We start from the raw sequence: 26,874 nt of genomic DNA, 5'->3' as shown, positions 1-26,874 counted from the left end.
TACCGACTTCCTCACGGTTTTCGCTAATCTCTCATTTTGTTTTTGGAACGGGTGATTTTTGTGCAAAAAGTAACCAAAATCACTCATCTACTCGACTCGTGAGACATGCCCGCAATCTAACATGGAATCTACTCCTACAAGACCATTAATGAGATGCAAAAAAGGAAAATATGCATAAAAGAAACAAGGGTTGTAACGGGGCTAGGTGATGGGTCGAAACGGGATTGGTGCAAGCACCGTTATGGATCATTTGGAGCTTAAGATCAAGTAGTTGTCAAAATTTCCCTTTTCTTCCCAACTTATTACAACAAATGAATGAATCAAAAAGAACATGATATAAGTTGCCTAAATCACACAAAAATTTGAAAATCCGATTTATTTGGAAAAACATCATTTCCCTTTTATTTTGCAACGCCTTTTTCTACTCCTTTAATGATGCATAAGGAGTGTTGCTCGGCTTTTTCTCAACAATCAAAGTATAGGTGCAACGCATTTTTTTTTTCCTTTTTTTTCTTTTCATTACACCCCTTTTTTTTTTTTTTTTTTTTTTTTTTTTCCTAAACCTCTTCGTTCAAAGCAAATCAAACTAAGCCATCATTTCAACTCAAGTGGATTGTGCACATCCACTAAACCAAGATTCAAATCCCCTTCTTCATACTACCAAAACTCATAGACAACTTTCTTGATCAAGGTCGGTTGTTTTTGGGTTGTAGTTAGTATCGTAGGTATCAAATGAAAGGTCAAGGCTCAAAAGGGGTAAACAAAATCGGTCCTAGTCTAAAGGGTCGAAAAATTAGGCTTATTTGGCAATGTGAGGCTCAAAAAATGAAATGCAACTTGTTGTTTCAAAATATGCATAAAAATGAACATCTCATGGTCTAAAAGGAAAGGACGCCATGCTTATGCGTCGTGATGTAACATGCCACGCGAGGAGCCTACTCACACCTAAAGGGGGACCGGGTATGGATGTACCGGTCCTAGGAGGCTCTAATCCTCACATTTGAGTAGCTAGGTCGAAATCTGGGCCTAGTCTACGGTCTATGGTCTCACAAGGTGGTCAAAACTCCCCGGTCTAGCCTCATTTCCCGTGTATAACGAGGGTGTCACAAGGTGCGAGCCAATAGGAGGGGAAAGACAAGGCCAAGACAATATCATCATTGAGGTATCATGCTCCCTTCCTAGACCACATTTTGTTCAAAAATTTATATACAAACTCGATGCAAAATGTAAATAAAGCAACAAACACATATTCACAAGATACGAAATGCATTTCTAAGTACTAGCAACATAAATAAACATGCAGCAATTATCTAAACCTAGCAGCACGTAAGCAACACACACCAAGTTCCAAAATGGAACATCCTCATCAACATAGCCCATCCTCCTCCATATATCCAACAATATAAAGGAAAAGAATAGTAAAGGAGAAAGAGATAGGAAAGATTAAACCGATCGGTCTTCTAGTCTCCTAATGTCTCAAATGTCCCGTATGTGCCTGCGCCACTTGTTAGACAAACATATATATACAATGCAATATTTTTGGTGGTTTTTGAAATTTTTCAATTTTTTTTGGCATTTTTGAATTTTTAACAAATTTAAAGGTGCAAACAAATATTCACAAAGTGATATTTCCCTCCCCACACTTGAAATTTACATTGTCCTCAATGGAACAAAGTATAGGGAGAGAATAGGAAAAATAAACAACATATTTTTGGTGGTTTTTGAAGTTTTGAAAATAAAAATAACATATTTTTGGTATTTTTGATTATTGGAAATTAAAATGCATGTTTTTGTTTTTTTTTTTTTTAGGCCCTCCCCACACTTATTCATTTACATGGGAGGGCAATTGAGTGAAATAAAAGACATGTTTTTGGTGGTTTTAGTCATTTTTCAATTTTTTAGTTGGTTTTTATTTTGAAAATGCAATGCATGCTCTATTCTATATGCAAAATTTAAATGACAATCCACGGCATGAACAATTGCCAACATTTCCTTTTCGGTGGTAGCATATCCACATTGAGTTTGATCAAGAGTCTTGCTTGTGTAATATATCACATGATGCTTTTTATCCACAACTTGCCCAAGTACCGCACCAACCGCGAAGTCCGAAGCATCACACATTATCTCAAAGGGAAGATTCCAATCCGGAGACCGAATTATCGGTGCCGTGACCAATGCTCTCTTCAACCTATTAAAAGCTTCAAGACAAGAATCATCAAACACAAAGGGGGAATCCTTAAGGAGTAATGAGGTTAGGGGCTTTGCTATTTTTGAGAAATCCTTAATAAAACGCCGATAAAACCCGGCATGGCCTAGAAAACTTCTCACTCCCTTGACATTGGAAGGGGGTGACAAGTTCTCTATGACCGCAACTTTGGCCCCATCGACCTCAATACCCCTCCTTGAAACGATGTGACCGAGGACAACCCCTTCCTCAACCATGAAATGGCACTTTTCCCAATTAAGGACGAGGTTATGCTCCTCACACCGTTTCAACACACAAGCCAAGTTCTCAAGACCAAGCTCAAACGAGTCTCCATGGACACTAAAGTCGTCCATGAAGACTTCCATGCTTTTTTCAAGGAAATCGGAAAATATTGCCATCATGCACCTTTGAAAGGTGCCGGGCGCATTACAAAGCCCGAATGGCATCCTACGGTAGGCATAGACCCCTATTGGACAAGTGAAGGTCGTCTTCTCTTGGTCATCCGGGTGGATGGGAATTTGGAAAAACCCGGAATAACCGTCTAAGAAGCAATAATATGCATGGCCCGCGAGCCTTTCTAGCATTTGGTCAATGAAGGGAATTGGGAAGTGGTCTTTGAGGGTGGCGGCATTGAGCTTGCGGTAGTCAATACACATTCGCCACCCGGTCACGGGTCTAGTGGGTAGGGTGGTGCCATCCTCTTGTTCAACCATTTGTATCCCCCCCTTTTTGGGTACCACGTGGACCGGACTAACCCATTTGCTATCGGTAATTTGGTATATAATACCGGCCTCTAGGAGTTTCAACACTTCATTTTTCACCACCTCGGCCATCTTTGGGTTAATCCTCCTAAGACCGTCAACCTTGGGTTGACTCCCCTCTTCCAAAACTATTCTATGCATGCACAAACTCGGACTTAAACCTTTGATGTCATCAATGCTATACCCAAGTGCTCCTCTATGAGTTTTCAAGATTTCCAAAAGCTTCTTTTCTTGGGATTCTTTTAGGTTAGCATTAACGATCACCGGATAGGCCTCTCCCTCATCAAGGAAAGCATATTTGAGTGAGGGAGGCAAGGGTTTGAGTTGTACCTTTGGAGGGAGAAAGCCCTCCACTTTCTTTAATAGTTCCTCATCAACTTCGTGATCCTCTTTCATTGCCTCATCATGCAAAGAGATTTGAAAAACCTCTTCCATCTCCGCCTCTTCACGGGCTACTTCGTGCACTACTTCATCAATTACCTCGATTGTGCTCAATCTTTCTACACTTGGACCTTTCATCAAATTTGGCAAGTTAAATTCGATTTTGTTGCCCTCAATTTGGAAGGTTAGCCGCCCATTCTTCACATCAATGAGTACTCCTCCGGTAGCCAAAAATGGCCTACCTAGGATGATGGGAGTGTGGCTATCCTCCGGAATATCAAGGACAACAAAATCGGTGGGAATCAAAAACCTTCCAACCTTGACGGGCACGTCCTCAAGCACCCCCATAGGGCGTTTGACGGACCTATCCGCCAATTGGAGGGTCATGGTAGTGGGAGCCAAGTTTTGAATGTCAATCCTTTTTGCAACTTTCAAAGGAATAACACTAACACTTGCTCCCAAGTCACAAAGAGCTCTAGAGATAGGAACACCGCCAACTACACAAGGGATGGAAAAGCTTCCCGGATCACCAAGTTTAGTGGGCAATTTGTTAAGGATATGAGCACTACATGCTTCTTCCATAGCCACTATTTCTTGGTCACCCAAGAGTCTTTTCCTTGTCAAAATGTCTTTTAAAAATTTTGAGTAGGTTGGCATGTTCATTATCACCTCCGTAAAGGGTAGGGTAACCTCAAGTTTCTCAAGCATATCACAAAATTTGGCATACTTGAGGTTTTCCCTACTCTTTATTGCTCTTGAAGGGTAAGGAATTTTAGAAACAAGTTGGGAATTGGAAGATACCTTTGGAGGAGCCGAACTTTTTGTTACCTTTTTGGAATGTTGCAAAGGTATTTCTTCAATAGCTTCCTCCTCATAAGGGAGGTCTTCCACATATCCATCACCATCCTTGTCCACTTGAATTCCTCTTCTAGTCAAATCTTCACAAGCTTTCTTTCCTTTCTTGTCTTCATTAGCTTTACCCGAAACCTCAATGGGTGAGCTTTCCTCTTCATCATCCATTTCTACCTCATTCCCCTTGGGATCTTCATCAACTTCCAACTCAAGGTCTTTGTAAGGGTCCTCAAGCTCTAAACCACTCCTTAGCACTACCGCATGAGCATGGTGGCTATTTGAGGCATCTTTGGAGCTTTGTCCTTGAGCCAACAAACCACCGGGCGGCCTTTGAGGGTTAGCCATAGCATGAGAAGCCATCCTAGATTCCATTTCCCTCATGTCCTTAAGAAATGTAGCTCTCAAGTTTGTTTGTTCTTGTTGAGTAGCTTTTGCAAAATTAGCTATCTCTTGGCTATGTTGAAGTTGCATGTTCTTAATCATCTTTAAAAGCTCCACTTGAGAGAGCTCACCTTGGGGTTCTTGATGAGGTTGGTTGGCTATGGGTAAAGGGAACCCATAGTCATATCTAGCATTGGGACCTTGGTTGTTGTTTTGCCCCACTTGGAAGTTACCTCTCGGACCATAGTTGTTGAAGTTTGATCCTTGACCTTGTTCTTGAGACCCTTGAACATACCCTTGCCCAAATCCTTGATTTGCTTGGTTTACTTGATTTCCTTGGTAAAACCCTTGGTTGCTTTGGTTTCCACCAAACTCTTGGTGCCCTTGTTGTTGGTTGCCATAGTTTTGGGGTAGAATGTTGCTTGACCATTGGTTTTGATTTCCAAAATTATTTCTTGGGTTTGGGAGAATTCCCCTTGGTTGAGCAAAACCGGGTGGATTGGTTTGGGTTTGTGGTTGGAGATGTTGGGGGTTTTGAACATTGGTGCTTTTGCAACTAAAGTTGGGGTGGTTCCTTAACCCGGGGTGGTAGAAATTGGTATTTGGATTGTAGGTGTTCGGGTTGTTGTAAGGAGGCCTTGGTGGTCTAGCACTACAAGAAAACACGATAAAGGCGACAGACATACTACAGTCGCCAAATTGGCGACAGGAAAAAAAAAAGCGGGCGACCACTATCCGTCGCCAATTTGGCGACTATACCTTTTTATCCAAAAATCCGTATGAAATCCACGGGCGACGCAATATTATCCAAATTGGCGACAAATCGATCGCCAATTTTGGCGACCAAAACCCGTCGCCAATTTGGCGACCAAAAACGGTCGCCAACCCTCTGTTTATTTTTTTTTCGCCAATTTCTTCACCCCGTCCCCTTCATTCACTTCAATCACAACTTAAAAAAAAAAAAACGCAGCAGTTTGTCCGACGATCCGACGCCACCACCAACTACAACCACCGGACGCCACCACTCGCCGCCGCCATCCGCACACTACATCCCTACCGACCCTTTGTTTATAATAAAGGTTTGTTTTCGACTCAAATCGATTTAATTACTTCAATCCTTCATATTTTGTTTAAGTTGTGATGTTTATTTAGTATCTAGTTGTAATTTATACATTAGTGATGCTTATTATTGTATGTAGTTGTAATTTAATTAGCATTTTTGTTAATTAATTTGAGTTAGGGTTAGAAATTGGGGTTTTTGTTAAATTAGTAATGTGATTTGATTAGGGGATTGTATAAGGTAGTATAGTTTTAAGAAGGTAGAAATTGGGGTTTTTGTTAAATTAGTAATGTGATTTGATTAGTGATGCTTAGTTTTAGTAATATTGAAGTAGTATTGTTGAAGGTAGTATAGTTTTATGAAGGTAGTATAAATTTGCCTTATAATTAACCAAATTAAGTTAGAATGATTTAATTAGCATTTTTGTTAATTAATTTGAGTTAGGGTTAGAAATTAGCATTTTTGACAACTTGTATAATTAACCAAATTAATTAAGTTAGAATGATTTAATTAGCATTTTTAAAAAATTAATTAGCATTTTTCTTGAATGGAATGAGCATGATGTATAAATTTGTTAAATTAGTAATGTCATTTGATTAAGGGATTGTATAAATTTGCCTTATAATTTTGACAACTTGTTTAATATATAATGACCTAGTACCCGTTCAAGAATTACTCATTAGGAGCAATTCTTGAATAGTCCCCATTTTGGGACTGTCTTTGTACGTTTCAAGTCACTTAGGTAGTAAACACATAGTTGTGATTTTATTAATGAGAAAAGAATTTGGTTGCAAATTTCTCCAATGTTCTCTGAATACATATGTGGAATATGTATCTTTTCCACATTGTGTATTTGGAGAACTAAGGGGAATTGCCGAATTTTTTTCTCATTAATAATTCACAAATGTGTGTTTGCTAGTGACTTGAAACGTACATTGATGGGTTTAGGTTGGAGTGATAAGGACCCAATTGAAATCTTGAAATTAGCATAAAATGGAGGATGAGATAACCATTGCTTTTTTTGTTGAAATTAAATATTATTATTTAAAATGGTTAGTTTGCTATATATTGCTTATAGATTAAAATGAAGAGATCTGAACGTAGCTGGATGTACGGAGAAAGAGTAGATAAGAAGAAACGTCCTATCGCTAGATTTGTAAAGGGAGTTCGTGGATTTATTGAATTTGCTAGATGTCAAGATTCATATGATTTGGAACAACATAAACTTAGGTGTCCTTGTACTAAATGTAAAAACTTAAAATATTTATTTGACATTGAAGTAGAAGAGCATCTTGTTACAAATGGTTTTTTTCCAAACTACTACAATTGGATCTCCCATGGAGAAAAATATTATCCCGAAGAACCTCAAATCCAACAAAATGAGAACCCATATAGAGAAATGGTACTTGATGCCTTTCAGTCTAATGATTTCATTAATGACGACCGTGTACCAATGATTGATGAAGAACAACCAAACCCAAGAGCAAAAGCCTTTTTTGACATGCTAAGTGCTTCCGAAAAAACCTTATATGAGGGGAGTAGAATGACATTGTTACAAGTTGCATCCAGGATAGTTTCTTTAAAATGTGAGTATAATATGCCATTTAAAGCCGTTGATAGTATTGCTACGTTGGTTGAGGATGTTATACCCGATAATAATGTTATGACCCGAAATTTCTATAATACCAAGAAAGTGGTCAAAGGTCTTCAACTTCCACATGAAAAGATTGATGCATGTCCTAAAGGATGTATGCTTTTTTGGAAAGATGATGCTTTGCTTGACAAATGTAAGAAATGTCAAAGGGATAGATATGAGACAAGTGAAGGAAATATTGTTTTGAAGGGGAAGAAGGGTAATAAAAGGAGTGGAAAGAGAAAGAAACCAATATCAGAAAACACATTAATTTATTTTCCATTAGCTCCTAGACTTCAAAGAATGTATGCCACGAAAAATCTTGCCAACCAAATGAGATGGCACAAAGAAAATCCTCGTACACCAGGAAAGATGTGTCATCCGAGTGACGGGGAGGAGTGGAAGCGTTTTGATAGGTTATATCCCGATTTTGCCGAGGAACCTCGCAATGTGAGACTTGGCTTGTGTACGGATGGGTTTGACCCTTTTGGTATGGAGATGTGTATGGAGCCGGGTCGGCAAAGGAGATTTTCTACCCTCCTACAAGAAGAAGAGGGTCAATTTCCTCCCAACAACAACCTTATACCCCAAGTGTCGTGAGTGTGCTCCAAGCTCAATTAGCCGCCAAGGAGAGGCAGGATGCCGAGAGGGAGAGGTGGGATGCCGAGAGAGATGCTGAAATTCGGAGGATGAAGGAGGAAATGGAACGGATGAACTCCTTCTTCGCCAATTGCAACACTGGGTGGCGCCCGCAACCAAAGGATCCTAGAGATCCTAATCATGGAGGTGGTAGTGGAGCGGGAGCAAGTTTCCCTGTTTCGTAGTTATGTAGTAGAACTCGTAGTTATTCCCGGATAATGTTAGATGACCAAACTCGTAGAACTCGTAGTTGTGTGTATGGAACTTGATTTTCTTTATCAAGTTTGGTTGTGTTGGCTTCCCATGTGTTCTCTGCTGGAAGTGTTGGTTTATTTGCAGGTTTTACGTATTTGGCTAGGTAAAAAACGATTTTTAGGCAAAAAAACATGTAATTTTGGCGACGGACACTGGGCATTTGCGACGGCATTCCGTCGCTAAGTCTCTCGATCATGAATTAATTTTAGGGGCGTTGGCGACGGAAATCGTGCCATTGGCGACGGAAATCGATCGCCAAAATGGCGACAAGTTCTGTCGCCAAAATGGCGACCATTACCCGTCGCCATTTTGGAGGATATGGAGATGACGTGTATATTTAAAAAGCGACAAATGGCGATCGCTAAATTGGCGACTAATGACATCGCCAATTTTGGCGACAATTTCGATCGCCCGCTTTAAAAAAATTCAGTCGCCAAAATTGGCGACGAACGCCTGTCGCCAAAAGCGACCAAACCTTGCTACGAAGTGCGGGCGACGGGCCTTAGTCGCTTTATTCTAAATGGCGACTGTTCTCAGTCGCCTTATATGGTCGCCAATTACCTTATTTGTTGTAGTGTAGGATTGTTGTTGTAGCTTTGAAAAGCATTCACCTCTTGAGCATTTTCTTCATAGGCACCATTGTAATTGTTGCCACACAAGTCATATGTATGACCACTTCCTCCACAAAGTTCACAACTCGCGACTTGAGCAACTTCTTCCATGGGCGGCCCATATGAGGTCGCGGCTTGGTTCACTTGATTCTTTGAAAACTTCTCAAATTGCTTTGTGAGCAAGTCGAGCTTGGCATTTGTCTCGGAGTTGGAGGCATTTTCCTTAGGAAATTTCCCGTTCCTTCGTAGCATGTTCCCTCTAGAACCATAGTTTGCCTCCGAGTCTACCATTTTCTTGATCAATGTCGTGCCCTCTTCATCACTCAAGTGGTCAAAACCTCCCCCCGCGGAGGCATTTACCATCTCCTTAGTTCTTGGTAGTAAAGTTTGGAAGAAAGTTTGAGTAATGTACCATTCCGGTATTCCATGGTGGGGGCAACTTGCTATCAAATCTTGATAACGGTCCCAAGCCTCACCTAAGGACTCCCCATTCTCTTGTTGGAACGTATGGATCTCGTTGCGGAGCATCGCGGTCTTTGAGGAAGGGTAGTACTTGGCCATAAATGCTTGGGCTAAGTCATCTCAAGTAGTGAAAGTATCCGGTGGGTGAATGTTCAACCACCGGTCCGCTTTGCCCGTCAATGAAAACGGAAACAACATCATTCTCAAGGTGTCTTCGGACACCCCATTCTTCTTCATCATTGAAACTTTCCTCTTAAACTTCCGGAGATGAGCATGGGCATCCTCCTCAAGATGACCTCCAAACAAGTCCTTCTCAACTAACCCGACTTGGGCGGGATGCATTTCAAAGTTGTTTGGGGCCAAGGTGCCAAAATTGATGGGATTACATGAATCATTATGGTTAGGCCGGTTGTGATCTCTAAGAGCCATTTGTGGTAGGTGGTTTGGTTCTTGATGTGGTGGTGTTTGAGGTGGACTATTGTAATTAAGGAAGTTATGAAAGGGATTCTCTACTAAAGTCTCAATTGTGGTATTTGGTTGAATCGTAGTTGTTGTATCAAAATTTTGTGGGATGTGTGAGTTTGGTTGATCAATGTTTGCTTGTGTGGAATTATTCCTTACTCTTTCAAGAGTCCTAGTCCTCAAGGTTCTAAAAAGCCTTTCGGGGTCGGACTTGAATAGAAGAGCTTGGTGATTCCTTCTAGGCATACACTTAACAAATCGTAAGTCTCCTAGTGTTTTTACACACTAGGGAAAGACAAAAATCACACACACTCTACAAACAACAATCAACTACTAAAGCAAACTAACAATTGAGACAAGATTAAAGCAAAGACTCTAAATAAAACTAAGCATAACCTAACGCCATCCCCGGCAACGGCGCCATTTGATGATAGGAAATTTGTCGTCTACTTCCTACACCAAAACTATTTGTAAAACCCGAAAAAGCGTAGTATTTAGTCGGGGTCGAACTCAAGGACGGCGGGGGTTGCTACAAAGTTCGATTAAGAGTCAAGTTTAATCAAAATTAAAAGAAAGGGTTTTGGTTATAATCACTAAAGCAAAGGACAAACAAGTTGATGATAATGAATACGGTTAATTAAAAGCTAGGGCTTTCGGGGTCATCAATATGGTTTAGGGGCAAACATGAAGATCAAAAAGGGTCAATGGTGAGAGATTAACCTAAGATGAAGAACCAATGTCTTGGCTATCTTAAAGGTGGGTACTAATTTTCATTAAGCATCACACCCCTCCTAGACTAGGGGTGTTAATGAGCCGAGACAGCTCGCGAGCAACTCGAGATCGGCTCGGTCAAAGCTCGGTCAAAGCTCGGCTCGTGCGAGCTCGACTCGGGCTCGGGCTCGGCTCGAGAGCATAACGAGTCAAGCCGAGCAAACGCTGGCTCGACTCGAAAAGCTCGCGAGCAGCTCGAACATGTGTGATTAGATAAGATATTCCTCATATGTTGTAAAAATATTTTATCATAATTATATCTTTGTACCATACATATCAAATGTCTCATCGATTTGTCAAATATTCTTACATATAACTTTTTGAGCCTTGTTATTAAAAATATTGGAAGAAAAAAAATAAAAAATTAGCAATTATATATGGGCTTGATTTGAGCTCGAATTTGGCTCGAGCTCGCGTTAAAGCTCGCAAGCTTGATAACGAGCACATTTTTTTTAAGCTCGGGTAAGCTCGAGATCGGCTCGAGATCGAATTTTTGTTCTTGAGCACAAGCCGAGCAAGGCCAAGCTCGGGCTCGGCTCGGCTCGTTAACACCCCTATCCTAGACATACATCAAGACCCCCAAAAACTTTCATTCCAAGGGAGAATTAAGCAATAATGGAAGAAAGGCAAAAGCTTTCACTTGAGCAAATCAACAAACACCTTGAGTGCAATGAATAGGAAAGTTAAACAATTTCACCAAAGACCAAAATATTCAAAGAATCATGCCCATAAATTCCATAAAGAATCACCCTAAACCCTAGAAGGAATCTACTCACTCATGTTAAGGGAAATCAAGCTAAATAGAGAAGAAAAGCAAATAACACAAGGAGGAGACATGATGAATGTTATAGCAATATCAAAAGACAAGGAAAATGTAAACAAATGATAAACAAGTAAAAGAAAGGAGAGGAATTATACCAACAAAAGGAAAGATGAATGCTTGATTGATTAATAAGAAGGAAAACCCTTCAAAATCCCCAATACAAACTTCAACAAACAAGTGTAAACAATTGACTATTACTAGAACTAACTAATTCTTGCTAAATATTAATAATAATTATTGAAAGATTAGAACTTTATTAAGGAGGTATTACAATAAATATGGAATGTTTCTCAGATCTAGGGTTATGTGCAAAAGGGTTTAAGGAGGGGGTATTTATAGGCTATCATTGGATTAAGGGAGGAAAGAATGGAAAAGCCCATTTGCGTGTAAAGTGCTCCTGTCTTGGCGGGCCGGGCCCCCACCTCCAAAGTCTTGGCTGCAGCAGCGTTCGTTAAAAATTGAGGAAAATTGAGGTTACTCAGTAATTTCTGCGCCGGTGGGCCGGCTGGCCGCCTCGCAGAGAGAATTCCGCTTCTTGAGATTTTCTTCCAATTCTTCATGACAGGTGCCCTCTGCCGGTTGACCATTTCTGGCCACTACCGTGTCGGCAGCGCGTCTTCACAACTTTCGCCCAAAAAACTTCTTCAGAAATTTTCTAAGTATGGGTTTGTGTTCCCTGCCGGCCTGCCGGCAGAGAACACTCTCTTGGCTGGTTTCCTCCAGTTTCTCCATATAGCCATATCCTCTACCGGTGGGCCGGCTGCCGGCCTGCCGGCAGAGGATTTCTTCTTCAAAATCCTTCATCTCCCTTTTCTTCATGTAAAGGCATTAGAATGCCTTTTCTTGCCCCAATTCCTTCATACTCGACTCGGTTCCTACAAAAGGGCACACAAAATGACAAGTACGGGGATCGGGCACAAATGCAAGGAAAGGCACACGAAACCGACTCGTTATGAGCCGGAATGCGTCAAAGAAAGAGGGAAATAAGGTGTAAATAATTCACATATCAATCTCATTTAGCAAAAAAGTAACATAATTTTTTTTTTTTGAAAAATTATATAATTAGATTCGTGGTAAATAAATGCTAGCATTAGAATATAGTATCATATTATTTGCAGATATTTTAATTACGATAAGAAGTTAAAAAAATGTACTATAAGAATATTAATAAATAGTACTCCTATAGTATTTGCTTATTATTATTATTAAACTGGGTTAGATGTCGAATTAGGTGTGAAAAAGATGGTGTATTTCTAAGTATATTGTTTGTCCCACATTGAAAAATAATGTAGGTGTGGTAAATATACTACATATAAATAGTTGAATTGTCCCACATTAGAAGATTATCATGAGGTGAGGTATCACATGATTATAAATATGAGTCATAACTTAGGGGTATCAACCCAAAATCTTTTGAATCGCTTAAAAATTATCTTAGAGAGTTCTCATAAGAGTTTGTATTAACGGCAAACCTTAGTTACAACAATACCATACAAATATTAATCACGTAAATATTTATAAAAGCGATTATATATTACTATATTAGTGATATTATAATGTTTATTTTAAGACAATCGATAGTATAATAACTTTATTTAAGACAAAGTCATAATTAAAAACTAAAATGGGTGCTAAATATACATAAATTTGTTTGTGTCATATAATGATAATTTCTGCACTAAAATAGAAAATTTATGAATTATAATACAATCAAGTGTTGCATAAAAAGATCTTAAATCCACAAACAAATCAATAATGAGCTTTTTTACTTTGATAAATATTAGAATTAAATCTTTTTAACTTTCAAATATAGGTAATTATTATGCCTCATTACATTTGAGTAACTAAAATACATCATAATTTTTAACCATTAATCAAAATCGCACCAGAAAAGGGAAATATTTTGCATTTGTTTATACATTCTATTGCTCCCTCAATTACATCTTAAAAGTCGTGTTAGGAAAAAAAATGTAATTTAAATTATATCATTTGTACATATTTTAATTATGACAAAAAATGGAAAAAAACGTACGAATATAAATAGATAGTATAATATTTTCTCATTATTAAATCGGGTTGGATATCGAAATAGGTGCAAAAAAGATGGTGTACTTTTTCGTGTGTTATTTGTCCCACATTGAAAAATAATGTAGGTGTGGTAAATATACTGCATATAAATAGTTGAATTGTCCCACATCAGAAAATTATCATAAGGTGGGGTGATCTTAAAAATTAATTTAGGAAAGTATTATAAATAATATTTTTTGATGTAAAAATAAAGTGGAGAATCTTTTAATTATTATAAAATTTATTTCCTATATTATATTCAAGTGATGTTTCTAATTTTTATATAAAAAATTTTACATTTCATTTGGCAAAAAAATATCATTAAGAAAATTATGAAAATAACATAATTTGATTCGTGGTAAAAATGATATCATTAGCGTATAGATTTCATATAATTTGTACATATATAAAATTGTGTACTTCTTAGTATGTTATATGTCTCACATTGAAAAATAATGTAGGATTATATAAAAATAATAGAATTGTCCCACATCGAAAGATTAACATAAGATGTAGTGGTCTTAATAAATATGAGGCATCCTTGGAACTTAGGTATCAACCTAACATCTTTTGCGTCTCTTAAATAAGATGTTTTGACTTTTGATCATATCTAAATAAATGATTAGACATAAGATGTAAATATTAAGACCTTATAACCAGTTTTTTTTAACTAAGTTAATTACCCCGTTGCAACGCACGGGCATCCAAACTAGTTTATTACTAATACAAAGTGTATAAAACTAACCCGTTAAAAGTAACGGGAGATTTTCCAACAAATAATACAATTAACATCTTTTGTATTTTAATCTTAAAAGAAATTGATACCCCGTCTCTCTGCTTGCCTAAAGTTTGTGTACCTGAAGTTGCCACATACACAAATCTATCTTACTAAATAAGAGACCGCTTTTATTCTTCACAAATTCTTGTTTGTGACGGCACCTATCCATCACAAACAAGAGACGGATACCATTTTACCTCACAAAGTACCCACTTTTTCTCTCTCTGCATCACTATTCATGTGGTCCCATTTCTCCACTAACCCATTTTGTTACCATTTTATCTCACAAAATATCCGTCACAAATGGTAACCCGTCACAAGGGAGACCAATTGTTTATTCTTAGTTTCGATATTATTGTGACTATAATTTAAACAATTGTTTGAGTAAAAAAATAAGAAAATACTTATTTATGGTTTAGAATAATTAAAGGGTAAATATTGTTAAATAAAGTAACTAACATACTCCGTATTAGGTACAGACATAGTGATATTCCCTAAAATAAATAGCAAGTGGATTTATTTTAGTATGTGAAATATATGGGCGAAAAACTGTGCGGGAATATGGGAGTGTTATTCTTTTGGGAAGTCGTATCTGATCAATGACAAACGCAAACATAGCCTAATTTTTCAGATTCACATATACGCAACCCACCTTTACAACACAAAACTACGGAGTATGTTAGAACAAAAGATAGAACGATACGAATTTATGGGAGTTCATATGGGTAAAAATCTTTCTTTAAAGCTCACTTTTGATTTATTTAGAGAGACATAACCTTAAAACAGAAACATACGATACAATTAAGAATTCGCGACACAATCAGCATTATCCTCCTCTTCATCTATCACAATCTGATCAGTCTGATCGGTCTGATCAGTCTGATTAGTCTGGAGCTGACCACAATCGGCAATAGTTACAGTCTTGGTAGTCCGGCCACAATCTTGACCTACTGCTTCGATAGCATCCACCACCTCCATGCCCTCCACAACCTCACCGAAGACACAATGCTTTCCGTCAAGCCACGGTGTCTCGGTGGTGCAAATAAAGAACTGTGAGCCATTAGTGTTTGGCCCGGCGTTTGCCATTGACAGAATGCCAGGTTTGTCGTGTGTCTTGACAAAATTTTCATCGGGGAATTTTTTGCCATAGATAGACTCACCGCCTGTACCGTCACCATTAGTGAAATCACCACCTTGGCACATGAAGTTTGGGATAACCCGGTGGAAGATGGAACCCTTGAAGTGAAGGGGCACGTCGTTGAGTCCAACACCTTTTTCACCCGTGCACAAAGCTCGGAAATTCTCCGCCGTAATTGGGACGACATCCGCATAGAGCTCCATCACTATGCGGCCGACTTCTTCGCCATCAATACTTATGTCGAAGTAGACTCGAGGATTGCTCATTGCTGGTCTATAACTTCTGAAGGTTTTTTTTTTTTTGTTTTTTTGTTTACGATGTGTGTTTGGGGTGGTGGTGAAAGGGGATCTTTATATACAAACCTTTGTTCCCACCTTTTTCCTTTTGCAACACCCAGCTCTCCAACTGTCCACCACAAGCCACCACCCACATCCAGAATAGTATTAGATGCCCCAACTTGATCATATTCCACCATCTTTTTCTAAGGAAAATTCTCCATTTAAAGATGCTGGCATAAAAACAAGTAAATATCCCTTGGCAAGAAATATTCCCATAATTTGCTTACACTTTACAATGTCCCAATTTAGTGGGAATATAGCATTACTGTCCTACCAGCCCCCCTTTCTCTACCTCTCCCAAACACGTTCACGACTTAAACGCTCGAAGAAAACATGCAACGGCATGAAATATAGTTGAGCCCATACAATCCCTCAAACTTGTCTGGCTAGAGCTCTACTGTTATGTCATTGGAGTAATGATACGAGTTAGAAACCCGTCAACAGCAAAATGCCCTCGCGGCTCTATTTCCACCAAGAAAAGAGAGTTTGGTGAAAATGTGAAAATTCCCGGTTATCTTAACGTTTCATCTGTATCATCGTATCTTTAAAAGAAGAGGGAGGCTCAGGATTCAGGAGTCAGGAATTTACTATTAACTTTCTCCCAACAAAAATTACAAAGTTGTGGTACTTGTGACATTCTACACTACGAAAGTAGTCTCTTCTTTTGTAACAAAATTAAATTTCAAGTGCTCGAAGTTTGAGTTACATGAGTCTAAACTAAACTAAAGTCCTTTAAAGAGACCATACCCAAAACAGTTCACTTCTTTTTCTTTAACTTGTTGGCCTGAGACTGTGTGAAAGAGGTTCCCTGTTTAACCAAAACAAATGGGGGAGAAAAGATAAGCATACCAATAAACGAATTTTGTTCATCCAAATAGGTGAACAGATGGAATTGCCAAAAAGTATCTTTTGTGTGTATGTGTAAAAGAAGCTACACAGTGCAGTTTGGTGATGACGGGTTTGAACCCACATCACGAGTACAGCTTTAAATGACCTTATCCGCTGGCTTAGCTAACCTATGCAATTGTCAAGAAGGTAAGCAAAAAATGCAAAAGCAACACATACCTGAAGCCACTCATCCATGGAGGCATCTGTTGAACGAGTTCCAACTTCCACCTTGGGTGTTGTCCTCTTTGATTTCTGTGCCAAGAGTTCGGAGAATCAAGTATATGAAATCATACAACAGAAGCAAGCACGACATGGTAAAAGGCATACAACTAGAGATCAATTTGGAGGCTCTGATAGGATGCGAGAGAATTTGTATAGAAAGTTGCACTGGTGATGTAACTATGCCAAAGTTGGAGGTACAACAATGCAGCAAAAAACCAGCTTCCCTGCTGAATATCACGTTCAAACTTCAAAGAGCCTAAGACCATGCTTAATATGGGTGAGTGGGTAAAAGGTAACTTATCACACTAGACCTAAAAAAACATATAGGCTTCTCATGACCACAAATAGTCGAATAGAAAAAGAAATGTCCCATCAGGAGAAGCAAATCAAAACCCAAGGAACAACAGGACAATATAGACGAGTCCGATACTTGGACATGCACCCATGTCGGGAGACTTCTAAATGAGTCTAAGTAACATCGATACTATCATAAGCAGTAAGCAGTAAAAGGTCCAAATTAATCAATAAGCACGTATGGAACTAGCAACTACCTTTGAAAAGCGTTGTAATTGACCGCGTATCCAAAATCCGAGAGCAGCAATGAGGGAAATAGCGAGGGTAACAAGAAAAACAGTCTCGATGGTCAAGGGGCCACTGGCCTCGATAACTTCAATCGTGCCATTGTAGAAGGTGCTCTGATATGGTGTCTTCTCTATCTCATAGATAATTTTGCCAACAAGATCAAAAGTACCAGCCTGCAAAGGAAGTACTGACATTAGCATTCGAAGAATTATCACTAAGTACATTGATTGTTTGATGTCTAGATTTTATAATTACTGGTGTTAGTGTACATGAAAGAGTCCAGGTAGTACCTGTAAGTATTTGCTGACAGCAAATAAGTAGGGGAAAGTGGCTTGAGCTGATGGTGGGACTGATGCATTGTTGAACATCTAGAAGCATAACACCAACGTTAAAAAGAGAACTTCAACAACCCAGCCTCTTACTAATTCTGAAAAAGGAATTATCCGACGTGACATATCTTAGGGACAAAGTATAGAGTTGTCAAGGACAACATTTAGGTTGGTCAAGCGCAAAGATAGGACTTGCCAAAGGTTGATCGTAGTTAAGTTAAATCACTAATAAAGCGCAATCTCTGTTGGATTGTTAGACACGACAAAGCTTAGCATAATAACTAAGCTTATCTTATTTTCAATCTCAAACAACAACAAAAATGAAATTATACCGCTAATCTTCTAGTTCAACATAACAATAAGTCAATGACCACTATGCTTTGATAATTAATAGCATGCAGAGAGTAGAAAAGGTTAGAGACAGATGAGGTACCTATAAAGTCTATAATCTAGGGAGAAAAGGGATGGAAAAAAAAATGGCAAAAGTAATTTGACAGTGATGTACTAGCACATAAAATCAGAAGAGCAGATCAGTCTAGCTTCTTGGAAAAAGCATGGCAAAGATAACCAGAAATCAGAAGACCTTTGAAATACGGAAAAAGAATTGCTAATCCGGCCAAATAATATATCAAAACATTGTATTGCAATTAGGAGATTTTTGTACTAATCATATACGGAGTATTCTGTTAAAATTCCTCAATCAGATTGGATGAGATAGCCGATCCTATTCTAACAGGTTAACCTAATTTCCTTTCCTTGTCAAAAAGAAAAATCATTAACATGGAAAATTGGAGATCCTCCAATACCTGTGCAGTAAGGTTCTGAACCAGCAAGCGATGATCATATGGCAGATGGATAAAGGCCTGAATTGCGACAACATTGACACTTGAGTCCCCTACAACACAAAGTCGTCATATAGTCTAGAAAAGAGAAGTATTCAGGCCATAATTGTCAAGTAGGAACACCAAAAAGACAATGACAACACTAAAGTTCTGGGCAAAATTATGCTTAAGTCAAGATTTTATGACAGGGCTAATTTCTTCGCACACTATTTCTTATCCCATTTCACTGTCTGATTTATTTCACCTTGTGATAAATCACTTTGTGTAGTGAAAGAAATACAATAAAAGTCATTAAAAGCAGAGATGTACCATAAAATGAAGGTACTATGCCCAAAAATGTGATTGTATTCATTCTCCATCAACACTGATTACATTCCCATAAATTTAAGAATGTGGCTTCTAGAACAATAGAATCAATTTCCCCAAATTTAAGAATTCCCAAACTAGTCGCAAACATGACCAACGACAAGAAAGCCTAACTCATAAAATGATTTGGGGTTGGTCAACAAGAACCATCAAGTGACCAACAATATGAGGTAGAAAACATAAAAACAATATAAAGCTGGGTTTGAAGAGAGTAAACAGAGAAAACTTGAAGGAAGCTGCAAACATATCGTTGTGATAAAAATAAATACTCCATATGATTTCTGCTAGATTGCCACCCCCATTTCTAACAGCAATAATCGCAGTTAATCCTGATCATAGCGAGCAGAACAGAAGGCAACAACAAGACAAACGTACACAGCATAAAAAAGATACGGCGCTGATAAATTACACACCTCCTAACAAAATTCTTAACACTCACGATATCATTCGTATCATTTTAACAGACAAATGACCAGAAAGAATTAAACAGTAAGTACAAAAGTTGAGAAAACTACCATCGTATTTTATTCCAACAAGGACCTCGGTCTCCTCCCCAGCCTGCACCACTGCAAAACGAACACTCTCACAAGTCACAATCAATCAAGTACAAGAAAAACCTAGAATACATTTGCAAAATAACAAGCTGAAAGGCAAACAATCCATATGCATAGATTCAACAAGTTGTTACCTTTAGCGCTATTCTTAGGGAAAACACACACAGTATCTACCCCAGGAGCTGATGTGAGCTTCACATCGTTAGAATCATAAATTGTGTCTTCGTTGACAATTCCAAGATCCTCATTCTCTGCTGCAACTTCTGCAGCCGCCTCAGCGCCGTCATCCGATTGACACCTAGCCACTAAACAAATTCCAAAATCAATGTCCCAAACCTTTCAGAATTTATCTCAAGCTCTCATTAAAGTCATTTGATGAAAATTTTGATGCAATTCTCGCCACAATTTCATCTTGTGTAATTCGGAAACAGCCTCTTGTGTTGCTAAAACGGGGGTAAGGCTGCGTACCCCCAGCACAAGTTATCAGCTAACCTAATTCTCCATCACATTTAGCAAAAACACTCCCTCCATCCCGGTCAATTGTTGTCCCTTTGGATTTGGCACAAAGACCAAGGAAATGGGAGGGGCCAATTACTAAATGACAAGTAGAACAAATTGAATGTGAATGATCAAATTGCTCATCAAATTCATTCTTAAAATAGAAAGGACAACAATTGATTGAGAAACCCAAAATGGAAAATGACAACAAATGACCGGGACAGAGGGAGTAGCTAATAATTTAGTAATTTAGCCTCGGAATTTACTTGAAATTGGTCATTATACAGTAAATCAATCAGGCAATATAGGGACAGTATCACGAAATTGAACATGCAGCTAAACATCACATAAATTTACATGAGATCTATCAAGCGTAACAGCAATTGATCGCCAATTGAATCATTGAACATGAGCTTCTCTAAACCCTAGTAATTGAACATCGAATACATCGATGCATGGAAAAAAAAAAGTAACGGAAGAAAAACATAATGAAATTGAAGCAAATGAAGTTGACGGAGGTCTGATTGGAGAAATAGAGTATTACCTTGAAGAAAAGGTGATGCAAGGAGGAGAAGAGCGAGGAAGAACAGCTTAATCGCCATTTTTGTACAGTGAGTGAATGAGAGTTATAGAGAGGGGGTGAATGGTGATAGTAAGAAGATTTCTAATGAAAAGGTTTTAGGGAGGAAATGACAAATACTAACAAGTAACAACCCAAGTGGGTTTGACTCTTCGCAATTTGGACTTTGGAGAGCACCCGCGACAAGAGAAATTATTTACTATTGTCCATAGTTACTTCACCTATCTATATGGTAGTGGAAATAGCTCATACTGAAACGAAACAACTTGAAAGTAACTCGAGCTCGGCTCGATCAAAGATTGGTTTGTGTAAACTTGACATGAAAACTTTATGAGTCAAATTGAGCTAATGTTAGCTCTGTTTGAAAAGCTCGAGAATGGCTCAAATTTATATGATTAGATAATACTTCCTCCGTTATTGTTTGTTTGTCGTTGTAGCAAATTTTGCTTTTTGCTTTATATATGTCGTTCTAGCAAATTCATTTGGGACTTGTTCAGTTTTTCAAGGATATTAATTAGACTCTTTTCATTTCACCCAATAGGAGGAGTTCAGAGAATGACAAGTGGTATGCACACAACGGTTCTCTATAACAAAAGTAATAATATGACAATTCTAACTGAAAGAAATAATGACACATGGCAAAAAGTAGATGAAGAAAGAGAAAAGAGATGTGATTATTGCATTTCTTAATATATGTGCTTTCATATAGAACGACATATAATAAAAAATGGAGGGAGTATATTGCTTTTATCTCATATAAAAATGTTTTATCACGATTAATCTTTTTATCACCATATCAAATCTTCTCATTCATTTGCTTAATATTCTTATATAACATTCAATTCACGTTATTAAAAATATCGAAAGGAAAAGGTTTTTTTTGTCAAACACAACTTTTAAAAAACTTTTTTTATAACACTACCCTTAAAAAAAAGTTTGTCTTTAAAAAAAAAGTTTGTAAAACACAACCTTTAATAATTTATTTATTTTTGTCAAACACGACATTTGGCAGGAGGACTCGGCATTTTGGCCAAAGTTTTACCACTTGCAAATGGGTGACTTTCAGTCGATATTTAGGATAGCAAACGAGGTCGGTTTAAGGTGTTCTTAGGCTCGTTGGAAAGGTGGGACTTGGAAGAAGTGGTATGTAGCACGGGGAGGGTACGTGTGGCGTTGGATTCAGGGGAAAGGGTAGATGTTGCAATGGGTATAGGATGATGGCTATGAAGGGAAGGGAAGGGAAGAGGGGGGGGAGGGGGGGTGGTGGTGGTTGGAGTTGGGCTAGTGGGCTAAGGTGTGGAAGGGCATAGGGATGGTCATCGTTGGGAGGGGGCGGGTAGGGATGGTCGGGGTTTGGGAGGGTGATGGTTAATTTTTTTATTTTATTTTTTTTCGTTTCTTATTTTGTCATTTGGCAGGTCTCTTATTAATTAAGATGAAAACAATTATATTACAATAATGTATATCTATATATATATATATAAAAGAGAGTTTTTTCGAGCGATCTGAGAGCGTCCACATCATCAAAAATCAATTTAGGAAAGTATAATTTTTGATGTAAAAAATATTTTTGGAAAATATTTTAATTATTATAATATGCATATTTCCTAAATTATATTCAAGTGATATTTCCAATTTTTATATCAAACTTTTACATTTCATTTGGCAAAAAAATATCATTAAAAAAATTATGAAAATAATATAATTAGTTTTGTGTTAAAAAATGCTATCATTAGAGTATAAATTTCATATTATTTGCACATGTTAAAGATGGTGTACTTCTTAATACGTAAAATTGTATAATTTTTAGTATGTTTTGTCCCACATTGGAAAATAAGTAGGTGTGGTGAATATACTACATATAAATAGTAGAATTGTCCCACATCGAAAGATTAGTATAAGGTGATGTGATTCTATGATTATAAATAGGATGCATATTTGGAACTTATGTATCCATCAAATTTTTTTGAGTCTCATAAATATTGTTTTAAAGAGCTCTTAAGATTTTCTATCGTTATCTACGATATGATATAAAAATAAAGTGAAAATCGTTGGGAATTACTCGGGAAAGAGTTAAGAATATGAACAAGAAAATCAAAAAATAACTAAAGGTTGAACAAGAAAATCAAAAAATAAAAGGTTTTACTAATAGTAGTCTCCTGACACAATACAAAATTATGTATCTCACATTGAAATAATAGTATGCGGTAGGGTGATTCTATAAATATAAATAGGAGGCATCCTTGAAACTTAGGTATTAATCCAAAAAAAATTTGATATAAAAGATATAGACTTTTTAGTATGTTATATGTCTCACATTGAAAAATAATGTAGGTGTTGTGAATATGTTATGTATAAATAATAGAAATGTCCCATATATATACATTTTCTATATTATATTAAAGTGATGTTTATTATTTCACTACTACAAATCCAGGCAACTACAACGCCCCTTTAACAACGATTATTCACGAAAATCACAATAGACGTTGTAGAATGTATGGCGCGAATTTTACTAAAATAAATTACAACGGGTATGGTTATAAAAACCGTTGTTATTAGTTTTAACAACGGGTCACCCATGCACAACCGTTGTTAATAATTTGGCGCAAAATTGGCGCAAATTTAGTGAAAAGTAATCACAACGGTTGATTTTGGAACCCGTTGTTAAAACTTATTTAACAACGGGTGTTTTCTACAACCGTTGTTAAAACATATTTCACAACGGTTGTTGTTTAATAACCGTTGTCAATACCTTCCATACTATAAACCACACAAACACAAGTCTGCTGCACCACAAAAAACACAAACCTTAATACACAAACACAAACCCAAAGAAGAACCAAACACAAACACAAAACACACACTTTCTCATCGTCTCTTTATCTTCTCGCCACACCTTTGTTGATTTCATCGTCTCTTTACGTACGTTACGTAATTATCGTGTTTGTTTCATCGTCATTATTTTATTTTTCTAATTATTTCATTTCCATGTATGTGTTTTTATCGACCATTAGGTTCCGTTCAAAGATCTCTAATTATTTCATTTCCATGTATGTGTTTCTAATTATTTCATTTCCATCTTCTTTGGCGTCCTTGATGCGGATCGAGCATAGTAAGAGTCTTAAGGATGATATATATATCATTCATTTTGTTGGAGTTTGTTTTAGCGATTTAGGGTTTGGAGAATATATTGAGATAATGGAAATGCATGTTAGTTGAGATAATGCAATGTATTTATACTAATGTGTGGGTTGAGTTGTTTTTTAATTAATATATATGTTAGGAAGTTAACGTTGTGCCATAATCAGCATCATCATATCTCTCAATCTTTGCTTCAAATCTTATTGACAATGATGGCGGTAATAATTTGGATCTTGATGATGACTGATAGATCTATGGAGTTGAAAAAATGGAAGCAAATCAAACAAGCATAACTCAACACTTTCAAAATGATCATTTCATTTAATTTTAAACCAAATACATTACAAAGAATTATCGAAATCAAAAGATGTATAATAAGCCTAACAACCCCGTTAAGCGTAAAAAGCGCTTCTCAACCTGCCACCAATCACGCCACTCTGGTATACCGCTAACTTCCGGGTCATTGGCTTCATATTTTGCAATAACAGATTGAATATATGCAAGGACACGACTTGCATGTGGAGATAAGGTTGGAAGAGTACAACTCAACATATCTCTCTCAGCAAAGCAAGTCAAGTTCTGTAACAGCCGACTAGGGTATGAAGATGATGATGATGATGAGGCTTTGTTGACAAGCCGGACTGCTTCACGCCTCTTAATCCAATAATTCCGTTGATGTTCAAAGGATGCTTTGATTAATGGGTGTTGATCTCATGGAAGCCGAGAACCTTCCCATCATCTTCAATCGTTTGTGTAAGCCATTCTTCGTTGTTGATAAAATTAGGGTTCATTGCCATGTTGTTTCAATTAATGAATGTTAGTAAAGGATGCTTTAATATTTATAGCTAGTAATATTTAATTTAATTTTTTTTTATTTTTTAAGAACAAACAACAACGGTTATTTACAAACAACCCGTTGTCTTTAGTTATAACAACGGTTTTGTATATTAAAACCCGTTGTTATAACTTTCCCCCCAAAATTGAGTCACACTTTCCACAACGGGTTTTTATATTTAAAACCGTTGTTAATAGTTTTAACAACGGTTTCCTTAAGAAAACTAACCGTTGTTAAAACCTTCTACAACGGACGCTTTAACAACGTCCACTTTTTTATATAACAACGGTTTTTGACCGTTGTTATAGCCTGTATCTGTAGTAGTGTTTTGATATAAAACTTTATATTTCATTTGAAAAAAAATATCGTATGAAAATTATATAATTAGATTGTGACAAAAAAATGCTATCATTAGAGTGTATATTGTATTGTATTGTATTTTCTCATTATTAAATCGGGTTGATCTCAAAGTAGGTACAAAAAAAATGGTGTACTTAGTAGTTAGTATGTTATTTGTCCTACATTGAAAAGTAACGTAAGTGTGGTGAATATACTATGTATAAATATTAAAATTGTCCCACATCGGAAGATTACCGTAAGGCATGGTGATCTTATGATTATAAATATAAGTCATAACCCAAAATCTTTTGATTCCCTTAAGTATTGTCAGAGATAACTCTTAAAAGAGTTTATATTACTGTTTCTACAATAATGATTTCTAACCTAAGTTAATGTTTGGAAAATCTTTTAGTTATTATAATATATACTATGTATTTCTTATTTTATATTCAAGTGATGTTTCTAATTTTCATATAAAAACTTTTAAATTTCATTTGACAAAATAATGTCGGTAAAAAAATTATGAAAATAATATTATTAGATTCATGGTAAGAAATGCTATCATTAGAGTATATATAGATTTCATATAATTTGCACATATTAAAGATGGTGTATTTCATAGTATGTTATATCTCCCACATTGAAAAATAATATAGGTGTGATAAATATACTACATATAAAAAATAGAATTTTCCCACATCAAAATATAGCATAAGGTTGGTGATTCTATGAGCATCCTTGGAACTTAGGCATCCACCCAAAATCTTTTGAGTCGCTTAAGTATTGTCTTGGAAAGCTCTTAAAAGTTTATATCATTATATTTTCTACCTATAGAATTTATATGTCCCATATTGAAAAATAATGTAGGTGTGGTAAATCCGTAAATATACAATGTTTAAATTATATAATTAGAATTGTGTTAAAAAATATTCTATCATTAGAGTATAGGTTCTTATCATTTGCACATATTTTAATTATGATAAAAAAATACTCCCTCCAATTCATCATATTCTTCCCTATTTCCTAAAACGGTTATTCAGGTTTTCTTCCCCTTTCTATTTTTGGTAATTTTTTACTCTTATTTTATTCATACCTCTCTCCTATTACCCCACCCACCCAACCCTTTTAATCCTATTTTATTCCTTACTTTAATATTTGTGTCCCACAATTCATTATTTAACTCTTAATTATTCATCAATCTCTCCTATTACCAAACCCCACCCAACTTTTTATCAATATAATACTCTATTTCTTAATTCTTGTGACCATAGTAAAGAGGAAGAAAATAGAGGATTGGAGGGAGTAGAAAACAAACGTCAATGGTAGCATGTGTAATCTATCAAAGTTCAATAAAATAGTTAATTAAATTTGCATCTAAAAGAGAGATATCCAATATTATAATGATATAGTTAATTAAATTTGCATCTAAAAGAGAGATATCCGTACCAATAAAATAATAAAGGGGGTATTATTTTTTAATTGTTATTTTATTGCCACGCCATCAAACTTAACGTCCATTTAACAGCCTTTAGCCCTTTACATTAGAGGGTACCATGGGCAAAAAAATGGAACCTCAAGGGTACCATGGGCAGATTTTTAAAAGTAGGGGTAACATGGAAAATCTAACAAGACTAAGGGGTACTACGGGAAATTTCCGTATCTCAATTATTTTAATTTTTTTTTTGAAGAAAAACAACGTACAAATATTAATGGAGAGTACTTGATCATATTATTAAATTTAAATATAACTATTAGATATAATGAGTAACAATTGTCTGTATTCGGTATTCGAGATCTGGTTGGATGTCGAACTAAGTGCAAAAAAGATGGTGTAATTCTGAGTATGTTATTTGTCCCACATTGAAAAATAATGCAGGTTTGATAAATATATATTACGTATAAATATTAGAATTGTCCCACATCAGAAAAAAAATCCAATTTTTGTGAATATATTACTTATAAATAGTAGAATTGTCCCACATCAAAAGATTAATATAAGGTAGGGTGATTATATAATTATAAATAAGAGTTAACCCACGTATATATTAATCTTTTTTTTTTTTTTTGAAAGAGATAT

The 26,874-nt window shown here is 36.6% G+C and overlaps 3 protein-coding genes and 1 non-coding gene across 4 annotated transcripts in view; 1 reads left to right on the top strand and 3 right to left on the bottom strand.

Moving 5' to 3' along the window:
- Nucleotides 1-9,340, bottom strand: part of LOC141600814 (uncharacterized) — a 37,170-nt gene extending 27,830 nt beyond the window's left edge. The window contains exons 1-3 of the mRNA XM_074421068.1: nucleotides 8,730-9,340; nucleotides 4,076-4,474; nucleotides 3,659-3,964 (exon numbers count right to left, since the gene is read on the bottom strand). Of these exons, the coding sequence (XP_074277169.1) occupies nucleotides 3,659-3,964; nucleotides 4,076-4,474; nucleotides 8,730-9,340 (1,316 nt within the window). The remainder of the gene's footprint in view (nucleotides 1-3,658; nucleotides 3,965-4,075; nucleotides 4,475-8,729) is intronic.
- Nucleotides 9,201-9,307, top strand: LOC141603459 (small nucleolar RNA R71). Its single transcript, XR_012525334.1, has one exon. It is a non-coding gene; the product is annotated as a small nucleolar RNA R71 (small nucleolar RNA).
- A 5,524-nt stretch (nucleotides 9,341-14,864) lies between the features above and the next one.
- Nucleotides 14,865-15,615, bottom strand: LOC141599507 (peptidyl-prolyl cis-trans isomerase 2-like). The gene has a single exon (XM_074419535.1). It carries the CDS (start codon nucleotides 15,544-15,546, stop codon nucleotides 14,944-14,946), a length of 603 nt encoding a protein of 200 aa, XP_074275636.1. The 5' UTR covers nucleotides 15,547-15,615; the 3' UTR covers nucleotides 14,865-14,943.
- A 571-nt stretch (nucleotides 15,616-16,186) lies between these two features.
- LOC141599506 (translocon-associated protein subunit alpha-like) lies at nucleotides 16,187-20,634 on the bottom strand. The gene is made up of 8 exons (XM_074419534.1): nucleotides 20,444-20,634; nucleotides 19,536-19,706; nucleotides 19,363-19,413; nucleotides 18,446-18,534; nucleotides 17,601-17,678; nucleotides 17,280-17,483; nucleotides 16,684-16,758; nucleotides 16,187-16,426 (listed from the first exon to the last, which is right to left on the bottom strand). Exons 1-8 carry the CDS (start codon nucleotides 20,499-20,501, stop codon nucleotides 16,376-16,378), a joined length of 777 nt encoding a protein of 258 aa, XP_074275635.1. The 5' UTR covers nucleotides 20,502-20,634; the 3' UTR covers nucleotides 16,187-16,375.
- Nucleotides 20,635-26,874: the final 6,240 nt, after the last annotated feature.

This window comes from Silene latifolia, chromosome 9 (assembly GCF_048544455.1).
Source record: "Silene latifolia isolate original U9 population chromosome 9, ASM4854445v1, whole genome shotgun sequence".
Classification (NCBI taxonomy): Eukaryota; Viridiplantae; Streptophyta; class Magnoliopsida; order Caryophyllales; family Caryophyllaceae; genus Silene; species Silene latifolia.
Note: the sequence above shows the minus strand (reverse complement) of the source record. Positions and strands in the feature narration are given on the sequence as shown.